The following is a 15,351-nucleotide window of genomic DNA, read 5'->3' as shown; positions in this document are numbered from 1 at the left end:
AAGCAAAGCAAGGGAGAACATAAAAATATATAGGCAATGAAAGCATGAAGGACATAGGGAAGGGAAAAAAATGAAGTACGCACACAAAGAAGACTGGTAGGATGAAAGGAGACAACATTTAGACAACAGATGGGGAACTCTGGAAGATTCCTACTTTGACTTTCCATACTCATCCACATCTGATAATCCCAAATGTTTCCAGACTGATTAGGACCTCTGTGTAGACCTTCTCTGGTTGGGTCTACTGCCGGGGATGAACTATGATGATTAATCAAACACTCACAGCAGTGCTGTATTCTGTTCTCTGTCATCTCCTTATCCACTGGAGGAACCTCCTACAGGTGATCTAAATAAGACCTGAGCCTTATGTGGCTATTCAGGATCTAAGGTCTGTCAGTGTTTCATATCACTACCTCCACTACAGACTCAGAAGAGAAATATTATTTTACCACAAAAGGAAAGCAGCTGTGTTGTTTTAAACAGTGGTTAGAGCCCACCAGTGGGGTCAAAGGTCTCATTATCAGAGGATCAAGCTATAAAAGCAGGCAAGAGAGTCAAATAGAGCAACAGAAGAGCTGGGGTTACTAAATCTCCTCTGGAGTGAACATTAGGTTACTGTTACAGTACAGTGGAGCAGATTTTAGGGACTTTAATCTGTACAAACTCTGCTGAGCTGCAAAGAGCCCGACTACAGCTTTAATATGACAGGCTTCACTGAACATTATCAACACAGAGTACATGTCAGTCAGGCAGGCAGAGCCTCACCAGGGTTGCAGTCAGTGAGCAGGGAGCAGATGGACAGCAGGACCTTGGAGATGGTGAGAGCGGGACTCCAGTTGTCCTTCAGGATGTCCAGGCAGATCACGCCCTGACTGTTGATGTTGCAGTGATAGATCCTCGTACGGAACGTCACCTGGTGGCACATAGAGAGACTTTGTTCAGTGTAAGCAGTTTCGGCAGCAACCTCGAGCTTTTTATTTCTGACACATTGCAACAGAAAGAGGAGACATGAGGACAAAAAGGTTCATTCTGTACAAATAATACAAGCCTAACTGTTTCCAGCAAATAGCTGCTGAACCAAAACCAGATGTAAGAAACAGGCTGCGGAAGGAGAACCACAGCTGCTGCTCTCACCAAGTCAGTAACACACACTTTGTACTCTTACAGTGTGAAGGTGAAGCTAATGGATCCCTGTGGATCTGACGTGAACAGAGCACAGCAGAACCTAACATCAGCACACAGAGCTCAGCATCATTAAAGAGTCACCTTTGACCTCTCTGCTTCCCTACAGTTGAAGCTACTGACGTGGATATGCTTGTTTCAGACTGTAAGTCGTTTCCTTTCTCCACATCACTTCTTTACGAGACAAAAATAATCCTCATGTGCACATCCAACCCAGCTCCCCGGGTTTCACAGGTTTCACACTCCTGGTATCGAGAGGGTTGGACTCATGACTCATGATGACAGACACCTGGGACAATAAACTGGATGCTCTCTGTAACATTAAGGCGTTTGCACAAATGTGACAAGGAGAGGCAGGCAGGTGGGAGGTGAGCTGATTGATGCTGCGGTTTAAGTCTCATGTCTGAATGGGTTCTGCCAACGTTGGCAGCCATGAAAGCCATCCCTGGCTGGCTGTGCAGTCTCATTAACAGGCTGTAATCCCATCATGTATGATGCTAATAGTTTATGATACCACTTCCCTTCAGTAATATGGAGGCACCTAAGCCTCTGCACACAGCTGCTGCCTGTTTTTCTCCCCAGCAGGCCTCATTCTGAAGAAAGAACAAATCTGAGGTCATGCTAATAGAAAACAAATATCCACAGGAAACAGCGTTAATTCAGTCTGTCAGTGTCATTCACAAATGTCACCTCAAGGCACCGTTTGCATCCAGTTATATACAAATACATATTCTAATAAAAACCAATCCAATCAATCATATAGACAGAATCAGATTCATATGACATACAGTACAATGTTATTGAATGGATTTATAACACAATATTGTCAAAATCGTTGATCAAGCTGAGTGGTAAAACTAATCATAGCTAAGGAAGGTCAGCCAACTACATTGTGTCATTGATCATTAGTCTACAGTAGGGCTACCAATTCATCCTGCTCAAGAGATGGGACTACACAAGATCCTGGTTTCTACAGATATCTCTGTGAGAACTGAGACAAAAACTGGAACTTTTAACAAACTTAATAAAGATTTCACCAAAAGCCCTGTAATCAGCGTAGAACAGGGATTCCCAAACCCCTGGGGGGTCACGACACACCAAGTGGTCATGATATGACCGCTGAGGTGTATGGAGGGCCAGAAGGGACAAATTCAGTAAATGAATTTATCATGAAATAAATAAATGCACCATGAAATATCCCACAAAATAATTGAATAATATATGAAAAAATTAAAGGAATGCCATTTTGATGCAACGGTCTGCGTCAAGGACTATGACTTTCGTACATGGGTTGTACACTTAGCCACCCCTGTGCCACCAGCTCTGCACCCATGAATGTCATTAAAAAAAAAATAAATTCATTTAAAAATATATAATTATTTCACTCAATGTTCTGTAAATAGAGTGTTAAAAACTATATGTGTTTTTAGGGAGTCGCCAGTACCTGCGACTGTTATTTTGGGGATTACAGGCTAATAAGTTTGGGAACCCCTGGTGTAGAATGATCCAGCCTGGGTTTGACCAATCCAAATAATCAATGATTAAACATTAGGAAGCTGTTATTGTAAAATCACTTTGAGTGTTTGTAAGTATTAGTGACAAGAAGATCATCTCAGTTTTTTTTTACAGTGAAATCATGATTTTATCACGGTTTCTCTTAGTGAAAAACACAACTCACCATTCACCAACTTTTCAAAACCACGGTACACGTTTCCTATTAGTAACTGGTCTATACTTAACTTCAACCAAGTACTTGTTTGTGACAGCAATATTGCATATAGTGATACTAACTGCAATTCTATACACTGTACAGCTCTAAGGGAATAAATGCACAGCAGAGGTTTTAGGGTGGATCATAGTAGACTTTTACACACTATTCAAAGATCTCGTTATGAAACCAAAGTTTAAGGTTTTCTAGCTAATATAAACAAACAGAAACAAATAAAATTAAAGCTGCAAGCAGCATTGAAGGCCCTCTCAGTTCAGCGCAACTCAGCCTCTGCGGCGACCGCGGGAGCCTGCCATCGCTACCTGCACGCCACTGACAAGGCTGCTGCCCAATTCCACATGTCGACACTAAATGGCACTGTGAGCAACATGTCATATGATGGTCGATCATGCAGAGTTATGGACTGGCGAGAAGCATTCAAAATTTGGCCGAAATCTGACCTTCCTCATGAAAGCTGCAATCATTTGTTTGTTAGTGGGCGGGGCTAAAGTGATGTAATTAATTGACGGTGTCAACATGTTCGGCATTGATCCATAATCATGTATACTACTTTTCAAGTGGATCGGATGATGTATGAGGGAGATAGAGCACTTAAAATGTCCTAGGGGGCGCTGTTGATCCAAATTCTAATGTAATCCAATAGAGCTGTTTGTGGGTTGACAAAGATCAACCATATTCAGTTTGGAGCAAATCGGACCTTCCAGATGGAAGCTGCACTCACTTGTTTATTAGTGGGCGGGGCTAAAATTATGTCATCGATTGACGGTGCCGACATATTCAGCATTTATCATTGATGATGTATACTACATTTCAAGTGGATCCGATGATGTATGGGGGAGATATAGCACTTGAAGTGTCCTAGGGGCCGCTGTTGATCCAAATTCCAATGTAATCCAATAGAGCTGTTTGGGGTCTGACAAAGATCAACCATATTTATTTTTGAGTGAATCAGACCATGTATGTGTAATTTAGAGCCAAACGTATGGCCGTGGCGTGACAATAGAATTCGCCACGCCGCCACAGCCACAACCTCCAGCCAAATCAGTCAGTAATGAAGACTGTCTTAGACTATCATGTTATCTGTCACTTGGGACAGTTTCACTTTGATTAGGTGAAGGACACCAAATATGGACCATCAAAAGGAAAACATGACACTTCCTGTTCTCAGGGGGAGGGGCTTCGATGATGTCAGCATCTGACCAGTGAATATTTTTCAGCCCTAGAGGCAGATCAATCTGAGAAGGTTTCATTTGTCTGTGACTTTCCTTGTAGGATCTATATCAATTTCGTCGTTTATGGCGAGAAGTCATATTGTGAGGCGTGGCCACGCCCACCTGCTTTCATGTATCAAAAAGCTTTTGATAACTTTTGATCCCCAGGCCTTAAGAGTATACTGAGTGATTTTTAAGTCTCTAAGTCAAAAGCTGTAGGAGGAGTTCGCTCAGATATGTTGTCTAGAAACGGCGAAATCAGGGTCAAAATGGCAACTTCAATCCAAAATGGCCAACTTCCTGTGGGGTTTGGACCAATGCTCCAAGAGATGTTTTTGTAGGGACTGAGAAGATACATAAATCTAAAAGGAAACCAAAATGAATCACAGCTAATAACAATCCTTAAGTTAAGGAGGAGGTAACTGAATGAGCCAAGCTTGCTCCATGGAGTGTTTAACAACATTTACACTGTGGTTTAGACCAAGGATGTGACGTTAGGAGAAAAATCTTTCAGCCACTGAGGTTCTGAAGCAAACAAGTGTAGGACTGCAACACAAAAACTGAGGTAATGTCCTTTTTGTCCTCAGGATCTATCAGTGTCAGTCTTAACTGTTGTCTTCATCCTAACATTAGTGAGTGAGCCCGTGAAGGGAGCAGCTGCTGCTGTCTGATTGGTCACCGGGCCTCACTGGAAACCGAGGCAGCAGGAGGCCAACAAAGCTTAAATGAGCCCAGTTTCCCCTCCATCTGGACTGCCAGGAAAGTGGCTTTTGGATCAGAAGACTGACTCCTCTGGAAAATTGTTTCTGTTTAAGCATCAAGTTATGACTGCAGGTCAAATCCACTGGCCTACAGACATGAATATAATACCCAACAACCTTCACCTTAATACTACTGTTATAGAGCGTTCTACACAGCTGGAACCAGGTACAGTATTTACCTACACTACATAAAGACACACAACCTTTTTATTCTCACTGCCTGACATCCAATCAGAAGATACATTTCTTGCTTTAGGTCAGTTAGATTTATCTGTTTCCCAAATACCAGAATAATTTCATGACTTTCTTCTAAGTGAGATGTTCACACCCTAACCTTACTATGCCTTGAAGCAATTTATTAAAATTAAGATGATAATGTCATAACATTTTAAGCTTCTGATAATTTTATTCACAACATTTAAGTTAACTGAAGGAACAGCTGTGGATGTATTTATAGGAAGCACCTTAAACATGCTTCCTTCTGTGACATCATGGAACAAATCTAAAATTAGCCGAAATATATGGGAGAGAATTATGGACGTCCATAAGTCTGGTTCCTCCTTGGATCGAATGTCCAGATACCTGAAGGTTCCACGTTCATCTGTTTAAACAATAAGGGAACGTCCAGCCATGATACAGTGCAGGAAAAAGACGGGTTCTGTGTCCGAGAGACGGACGGGTTCTGGTGTGAATCAACCCCAGACCATGTAAAGATGCTGCTGAAACTGGTAGGAGAGTTTCACTGTCCGCTGTGTTGAGTATAAGCAAGTTCATGACAGAAACATCGTTGAGAACTTTGAACTGAATGTTGCTATATTTAAGGTTAGGGACATGGAGGGAAATTAGCTCATCCTAATATTTGATTTATTTATTTTATTTATTCACAAATAAATATTTAATGTTATACATATATAAAAAGAGAACAAATTCTTCTTAGTTCTTAATAATAGAAAACATCTTTATTAGTAGTTTTCCTTCCTTCAGGCATTGCATTGTCTGTTTGTCATCCATGGTTTGTTGCACTTTTCTTAGTAAAACAGGAAAATCATATAAAGTTTGCACTATAATCATGAATCAATCGTATGCCTTATTCACATCATGTACATACGCTGTTTCCCAATATTGTTTTATTAAGTCACATTTCAGCCTCCAAGCTGTTCTTAGATCTGTTTCTAATTATCTTCCCTGCTGTAGTTTCCTGTGTTACCTTAATAGTTCCCACACACTGAGAAACCTGGTGAACGGTCACTAACATCTGGCATGAAGATCCCACCTACCAGGTTTCCATTCATTGGTGAAAATATCATCAATGACTGTTGCAGTCTGTAATGTAATTGTTGTGGGTTGTAGTATCAGAGGAAACAGACCCAGACTATACGATGAGTAAATGAAATCACTGATTAAATTCAATCCAGCCAGGTTTCCTGAACAAGTGTTAAAATCTGTTGCCGTTCCAATATTTTGTCAAAATTGAACTAAACCCAATGTAAAAGCATAAACCCATCCCCATTTGGAAAATGCCACCAAAGTGGGTGGTGCCAAGAGACACTGAGGGGATAATTGGAGGGGATTAAAAGGGGTGTGGTCAGGAGGACGAAGGAAAGTGACAGCTAGCTTAATTTTACATACTGAAACATGAAGAATGAGCAGAGCGACGATGGTAGTTTCACCACAAATAGATTTTTTGAGGTGGAGGATTTTTTGCCCCCCTCCATCACCAGAGGTTGAGAGGCTTTGTGGGGCCCAGCGTGCCTGAGCTTTATCAGTTGGAGCCACTGGTTCAAGGCACTGACTGACCAATGACCGAAGCCGGCGCTGAAGCCGGACAGAACGGGTCCAGTTTCTGAGTGGTGATGTTAACAGCATCATTGTCAACATGGGCTAACGTTCAAAGCACTAACAAACCTTCAGAAAGTTTACATTTACATGTAGATTTATATTATCTCCAGTAAAGCATATGATCGAAGGTATAAAGCATCAAAAGCTTTGATCAATGCTTGCAATTCCAACTCCTGACTCGCTACGGGGGGTGTGTCTGAGTGAGATGGTTTTATACCCGAATGCGGGTATAAAACCGCATTCATGTATAAAACCATGTCTGATAGTGTTCCCTTTCAGAGCTGTGCTGATATATAATGCAACTCCACCACATCTCAGTCTTATAACAATGTTTCTGTAACTGCTTTAATGTTCAAATTGTTTTCCATCTATTTTAAATAATCTTGTAGTTTGCTGGCAAATAAACTCCTACCATTGGAATGAATAATAGGCAATGTCCCATTGATATTGATGTTTTCCATAAATTACTCCTCTGGGTAGTTCTCACAACCTTCATTCACAGAGTATAAATTAATATGCGTTTCCTTGTCTACATCATACATTTTATAGCCGTATAGTTTATAATCCAAGTCAATATCTGTATCTGTTTCCATATTTCAGGAACACAACCTCAGAGTCGTTCCTCATATCCATATCTGGTTCTAGCATGTTTCATTTACCCCTCTAAAATGATCTGAACTCTTTTTGGTCTCTTATCATTTTAGTAGATGATGCCTTCTATTTTATCAAAAACATACTTATTTCTGGTCCCAGTTGAAAATATATTTTTCTGTTTTCTTAACATCCTTGTTTTTTGTGCAATCTCCCCAATTTTAATTATTTTGTAAAATGTTTATTTCTGTACCCATCAGTGCTTTTCAGTTTCTTCTACTGTGTTAACAAACCATTTCTGTTTTCTGCTAATTAATCTTATGACAACAGTTTTTGCTCTCTCAGTTTTTCCAGCTAACATGTAGCAGAGGTCAGTGTCAATGATCACATCCCAACGTGCAGACAAACGTACACTGAAGAGAGAACTTGACATGTAACTTGTCTTTTACTTTATCTACGTTTACTCCATGCTGATCGAGGTTAAGCGTGGTGACCAGCACAAGTATGTGAATTGTGGATGAGGTTGAATGAGGTTCGCCTTTCATCAGTTCCATCAGAAAGGTTTTTGATCATTTGTTTAACCTGTGTTGGGGGAATGATAGACATTCATTTTAAAGTGTTCTTAAAGTATGCTTAATTCTCTACAACTCTTTTTACAATCCCATGGAGAGTAAAAGGGGGCAGACATTGTATTTTTAGTTTTGTAATGTGTTCTCTATGCTAACCATATAGTCAACATAAAATACTAATTAAAAACTGAAATAAAGCAAATTATAACGTCTGTTTAATTAGTGTTGTTCTACTCTTGATTTAAGCTACAAATTTGCCTTCCTACTTTTCCAGTCATTAAACGACTTTGCCTGCAACCTGATGTAAACGTTACATTATGCAACAGAGACTGAAGCTGATGAAGAAATATTCAGTGACCTCAATAGACCAGGCAGTGTGGTGCTGAAAGTCTTCTCCGATGACGGTGAGATATAAAGGCCAGTTCAATCAAGCATCCTAAAGCTTTTAAAGCAGGATAAAACTATTGATAATTTTGTTGTCAGAGTTCTCAGGATGGTCTACTGCTTCTGAACTGTCTAACTCAATTATATCTGCTCATATATCTCCTTCCACCACCACCAGCAGGACAGAAGGCTCCCAAAATCAGTGCATGTGATGCAGTCAAGAGACTTGTCGTCTTTCATGAGGCAGCCTGTGTGCCAAGGAATTAATTTTAAAAGCCTCAATGGTCTCTCTGACCTTATGTTTCACTGCAGGTCCTTAGATCATCTGATTAGCTTATGATGGTTGCTTATATGATTTGTAGTATATTTTATTTTGCTTTTATTGTTTGATTCTTATTATTTGTGTCTTGGTTCGACTTGTTTTAGTACTGTATAGCACTTTGGTTGAACAAAGTTTTTTAATATACCTTAAAAATAAAATGGATTTGGATTAAAGTATATACAGTAATGTGTAACTTTCCTTGCATAGACATGCATAAACAACGGTGGCTGAAAGGCAGCTTTAACGAAGTCTTAGTAGGCAATTTCTTTCACTAGTAGATATGAATCTTTACATCTTCTATAATGTCTGGAGCTGTATATCTTATTCCTAATGTTGGGTGTGTATTTTTTTTAACTCTAGTTATGCTGTAGTTTGGAGGAACCACTCCTGGGCCAGTGGGTGAGCAGCCATACCTCCTTGCATTTGGCCGTCAGAAGAGTATGACAGACAGTTTCTACATCGTCATGGAGACGTGCCTCATCCCATGCCAGGAAAAACACTCTCTTGGAGCATTTGACAAGCTATTCAAAGCCCATTTTGTGTAAATGTCTCTTAAGATGCTGCAATTATGATTTTTATATGTTTCTGCAGGCAACAGTGTATAACAGGGATGTTGGCAAAATGAAGAAATCGTCCAGAGTTAGGGAATTATAACCTATTTTGTGTGTCAGAAAGTATTTTAATTTTACTAATAACTATTTCCTTCATATTATAATACCTGACCTTCTTGGGGGTGTTGCTCAGTATGAGCTAAAATTACTTTTTGAAATCAGACAGGATTTGCTTTGCAGGATATATAGTTTTGATTAGGGGTACGTAGAAAGAAAGAAAACTGTGTGTTGGTAATTACATTGGTTTGTTTTGTTCAGACGTTTTGCCTCATTAAAATCATTCCACTTTGTCTGGGGACATTATTCCAGCAGAAGACAAAAACTGGTACTGGAAATAATGAACATTGTCTTTTCTCGTTCCCTCACTATGGTATGATAACACATTTGAAGCATTTGATTGCTGAGCACCACAGACCAAGTCCGTTAATCCACATGGGAACCTGACATCTGAGCATCATTTTAGGATCCACTATCCACCCTCTATCAAGAAAACATATTTATTGTTCCATATTTGGTCATTAGATTTAAAGCCAAACACAAGCTGTTTAAAGAGTATTTTAAAGACATAATACAGGTCCTTCTCAAAATATTAGCATATTGTGATAAAGTTAATTATTTTCCATAATGTCATGATGAAAATTTAACATTCATATATTTTAGATTCATTGCACACTAACTGAAATATTTCAGGTCTTTTATTGTCTTAATACGGATGATTTTGGCATACAGCTCATGAAAACCCAAAATTCCTATCTCACAAAATTAGCATATCATTAAAAGGGTCCCTAAACGAGCTATGAACCTAATCATCTGAATCAACGAGTTAACTCTAAACACCTGCAAAAGATTCCTGAGGCCTTTAAAACTCCCAGCCTGGTTCATCACTCAAAACCCCAATCATGGGTAAGACTGCCGACCTGACTGCTGTCCAGAAGGCCACTATTGACACCCTCAAGCAAGAGGGTAAGACACAGAAAGAAATTTCTGAACGAATAGGCTGTTCCCAGAGTGCTGTATCAAGGTACCTCAGTGGGAAGTCTGTTTGAAGGAAAAAGTGTGGCAGAAAACGCTGCACAACGAGAAGAGGTGACCGGACCCTGAGGAAGATTGTGGAGAAGGGCCGATTCCAGACCTTGGGGGACCTGCGGAAGCAGTGGACTGAGTCTGGAGTAGAAACATCCAGAGCCACCGTGCACAGGCGTGTGCAGGAAATGGGCTACAGGTGCCGCATTCCCCAGGTCAAGCCACTTTTGAACCAGAAACAGCGGCAGAAGCGCCTGACCTGGGCTACAGAGAAGCAGCACTGGACTGTTGCTCAGTGGTCCAAAGTACTTTTTTCGGATGAAAGCAAATTCTGCATGTCATTCGGAAATCAAGGTGCCAGAGTCTGGAGGAAGACTGGGGAGAAGGAAATGCCAAAATGCCAGAAGTCCAGTGTCAAGTACCCACAGTCAGTGATGGTCTGGGGTGCCGTGTCAGCTGCTGGTGTTGGTCCACTGTGTTTTATCAAGGGCAGGGTCAATGTAGCTAGCTATCAGGAGATTTTGGAGCAATTCATGCTTCCATCTGCTGAAAAGCTTTATGGAGATGAAGATTTCATTTTTCAGCACGACCTGGCACCTGCTCACAGTGTCAAAACCACTGGTAAATGGTTTACTGACCATGGTATCACTGTGCTCAATTGGCCTGCCAACTCTCCTGACCTGAACCCCATAGAGAATCTGTGGGATATTGTGAAGAGAACGTTGAGAGACTCAAGACCCAACACTCTGGATGAGCTAAAGGCCGCTATCGAAGCATCCTGGGCCTCCATAAGACCTCAGCAGTGCCACAGGTTGATTGCCTCCATGCCACGCCGCATTGAAGCAGTCATTTCTGCAAAAGGATTCCCGACCAAGTATTGAGTGCATAACTGTACATGATTATTTGAAGGTTGACGTTTTTTGTATTAAAAACACTTTTCTTTTATTGGTCGGATGAAATATGCTAATTTTGTGAGATAGGAATTTTGGGTTTTCATGAGCTGTATGCCAAAACCATCCGTATTAAGACAATAAAAGACCTGAAATATTTCAGTTAGTGTGCAATGAATCTAAAATATATGAATGTTAAATTTTTATCATGACATTATGGAAAATAATGAACTTTATCACAATATGCTAATATTTTGAGAAGGACCTGTATAACTGGCTAAAATATTTAGATGGCCATAGTTTATCACTGAAAAACGATGAAGATGTGGTCAATAAAGAAAATGCTTCAAATGATCTTGTCAGAAGATGGATTCAACTAGCTGGGTTAGAGTTGATGGTATTTGAATACAATGCTGGACCTGTTTGTAGTGCAATGTAAGAGGAAATGTGTTTTGTCAGATAAGTGATACACTTTTATTCACCAATCATTTTGGTTAACCAAACAGCTTTTCACTGGGATTTTTGTTTCATGCTTTCAAGGTTATTCAAAACGAGGTTTGATTTTCTGTACTCATTTGGAGCTAATGAATGTTTGTACACTGTTCCACAACTGCTGAAACAGCAGCTGCAAAAATAAAAATAAATATCTTTAAAATTGATTGTTTTTGTTTTAAGTGACTCAGGGCAGTGCTACTATCTAATCCCACGCTATTAATTTAACTCTGTTTGTGAGTTAAAAAAGGAACTCTGGGACTTCCGGTCAGAACATCATGGTGATGGCTGCGTGGTGAGAGAGCTCCCGAAAGAACCCGAGTAATTTCATGTGAATCCCCTAAAAATGGAGCAATTTATTCAAGCTGTAAGCGACAAAGACGAGGGGTGAGACATTTGGTTGGATATCCGTTTGTTTTTGCCATTGGACGACGAGGCAGGAGGGAACTGTCGTGAAAGTGAGGCTAAAGCTAACAACTAGCCGGGGAAGTAACACGAAGACACTAGCAGCAATGGGCGACCTGGAATTGATCCTGGAGGAGCTGAAATGATGTCAAAAAGAAAACAGAGAACAACTGTGAATGATAAAAGAAGAAATCGCCAAGGTAAACAATAGACTGAGTGAGGCGGAAGAGCGTATTGGAAAGTTAGAAGACAGAACTCTGAATACAGAAGAGGTTCTGACTGACATGTTAAAGCTAAACATACGGCTAGAAGATAAGCAAACGGAGTTAGCGAGCCGATCGAGGCGGGAAAACGTAAGGATTTACGGCGTTCCAGAGGGAGCCGAAAATGAATGTGCTACGGTGACGGCGTTCATAGAAAGCCTCCTCCGCGATAGACTAAAGCTCACCGGCGATATAACTGACCTCCACATTGAACGAGCACAACGCTCACTGGGGCCTCGCCCATCTGAAGACGCGCCACCTCGCTCCATTATAGTAAAGTTTCTGAGTTTTAAAACGAAATAAGCGATCCTCCGTAAGGCTTGGCAGAGCAAAGGATTTATGCTATTATTCCACTTTGTGGGTTTTGTTATGACTGGTTATGGGCCCTGTCCCAATACCCACACTACACCCTACGCCCCTCTATGAAGTGTGTACTTTGTACAAGTGCATGTAAGGGTTGAAGTGCGCAAGTTACAACCTGCAAAATTGGAGAATTGGGACAGTAGGGGTTACGTCATCGACTTGCACCTCTGCACCGTAACTGCAACATCAAAAAGGGCGGGAACCAGCGCTGATTTCACAGTCTTGCTGCTAAAAAAAACAACTTAAAACTGCAACAAGCAATTGTTTTGAAGAGAATAAAGTGCAGGAACAAAAGAGGCTTATACACCAGACTCTCGCATAACCAGTGTTTGTTTGAAAGGTAACTTCAGTGTTATGACATACTGACTGCTCAGACTCACTCTGAACCCAGTGGTATCTTAAAATGTTGAGCCTGGAAAACCAGTAAAAAAATATATTTGTTGGCTTGCTGTCTAAAGTTTATGCAGTTCTTATTATTCTGATTTGATGGCTGGTTACATTGACGGTTGTGATTGGTTTTTGCTCAGAACGTCATCTGCAGCAGTGAATTGTGGGTAATATACTTCATCTAAGCGGACTTTGCCGAAGGGCAGATGTGGGGCACAAAGGGGGCGGGGCTAAGGACGACTCTGGAGAATTGGGACACACTACGCACACGAACCCATCAACGGGAACGCGCAATTCAGGGACACAAGGTTAGAAGTGTGGGTATTGGGACAGGGCCAGGGTCATACTTGAGAGGTGAGTTTTACTCTAAGACACGGATGTCCCACTGAAATACAGATCAACTGAGCAGTCAGGTTTGTGTTCACTTACATCACGTATTCAATATGGGCCCCTCACACCAAGGACATGAAGAGGGATCACCCCTTAAAGCGTCTTCCTGGATGCTCAATAGGATCTAGTTCATAGACCCCTACATTGGGAATTGAACTGATTATGCTTTGTTCGAAGTTGGTTCATGTGTTATTTGTTCAGTTTTTGCTAGTTCATTTGTTAAATGTTTTTTTTAAGCATGAGGCTCACTCAAATCTGGGGTGAAGGGGTGGGTGGGTTTACATAGATGAATAGAACAATTAAAGTGGCTTCCTTTAACATCAATGGTGTACTCAACCCAATTAAGAGAGAAGAAATACTATCAAAATTAAAAAGAGACCAAATTCAAATAGCTTTCTTGCAAGAAACGCACCTTGACGATGCTGAGCATGCAAAACTAAATAAATCAAGATTTAAATATGTCTACTTTTCCTCACATGGTTCTGGGAGGCGAAGAGGGGTGGTGATTCTTATTTCTAGAACAGTAAACTTTGAATATATTTCTAAACATTAGGACAAAGAGGGTACATTCGTTTTGGTTAATGGCAAAATTGATGATATTGAGGTTAATTTGCTAAATGTTTACGTTCCTCCGGGTAGCAACTGGAGTTTTTATAGATCCATCTGTGAACTGATAACAAAATGTCATGGGTTCCTAATATGTGGGGGTGATTTTAATATAAGACTGAACCCAAAAAACGATTCATCCAATGGTAAACCTGATGCAAGTAATAACAGCAAAAAAATGTAAACTCTAATGAATGAAACAGGAATAGTAAATGTGTGGAAGGAGTTAAATCCCAGTTCACAGGGCTTCACTCATTATTCACCAAGCCACAGTGTTTATTCCCGGATAGACTATTTTTTTATTTTTGGGAAAGATTTACATAGACTAGTAAAATGCAAAGTACGTTCTAACACATTGTCAGACCATTTCCCTTTGATTCTGACAGTTAACCTAGAGAGCAAAAGGAAATTCACTTCCTGGAAGATGAACTCAAATATTCTAAATAACGGTACAATTAAAGAAAAACTGCAATTTGAAATTGGATCCTACTTAGATCTTAACGATAATGGGGAAGTGACACCACCAATACTGTGGGATGCGTTAAAAGCTGTGATAAGAGGCAGGATGATATCAATTTGTTCTTATGAGAAAAAATCTAGATAGAAGAGGTTCAGAGAACTGGAAGAAGAATTGAAAAAACTACAAAACAAACACTCATTACCTTGGAAAAAAGAAATTAAGACAAAAATTTTAGATGTAAAGAGAGAAATAGATGAAATAAATAATGTCGAAATACAGAAAAAGCTTCTTTTGGCTAAGCAACGTTATTACGAGACAGGTGGGAAATCATTAAGGCTCCTAACATACAAATTAAGAAACCAACAGGCAGACAGAAATATTCATAAAATACAAAACCCCTCAACAAAACAGTTAGAAACAAGGCATTAAACAAGATTTCCAAAAGTTTTATGAACACCTATACACTCAACCTCAAGCAGCAGACGATCGACAAATCGATACGTTTTTGGACTCAATACACCTGCCTAAGGTTACAGATAACCAGAATAGTCAATTAACAGGCAAGATAACTTATGAGGAGGTAAAAAAAGCAATCAAGAGATTGAAGAGGGGGAAATCTCCAGGACCAGACGGCTTCACCCCTGAGTGGTATAAATCCATGCAAGACCTCTTAATCCCAACTCTGGTCAGGTTGTTCAATTGGGTGATGGAAAAGAATGAAATTCCCCCCTCACGGAGAGAGGCAATAATTTCTGTTATTCCTAAAGAGGGAAAGGATAAATCAGAATGTGGAAACTACAGAAACTGTAAGTTTTCTAAACATTGATTACAAATGATTCACATCTATTTTACCGAAATTAATACACAATGATC

The 15,351-nt window shown here is 40.2% G+C and overlaps 1 protein-coding gene across 2 annotated transcripts in view; it reads right to left on the bottom strand.

Annotated features, from left to right (window-relative positions):
• The window catches only part of LOC124878680 (ubiquitin-conjugating enzyme E2 E2-like), a 94,256-nt gene that overhangs the window by 8,103 nt on the left and 70,802 nt on the right, over positions 1–15,351 (bottom strand). For both annotated transcript variants that reach the window (XM_047382754.1, XM_047382755.1), the window contains exon 5: positions 766–913. In XM_047382754.1, coding sequence (XP_047238710.1) covers positions 766–913 — 148 coding nt within the window. The remainder of the gene's footprint in view (positions 1–765; positions 914–15,351) is intronic.

Source organism: Girardinichthys multiradiatus, chromosome 13, assembly GCF_021462225.1.
Source record: "Girardinichthys multiradiatus isolate DD_20200921_A chromosome 13, DD_fGirMul_XY1, whole genome shotgun sequence".
In the NCBI taxonomy this organism is placed as follows: domain Eukaryota; kingdom Metazoa; phylum Chordata; class Actinopteri; order Cyprinodontiformes; family Goodeidae; genus Girardinichthys; species Girardinichthys multiradiatus.
The sequence above is the reverse complement of the archived record's forward strand: the minus strand, read 5'-3'. Positions and strand labels throughout refer to the sequence as shown.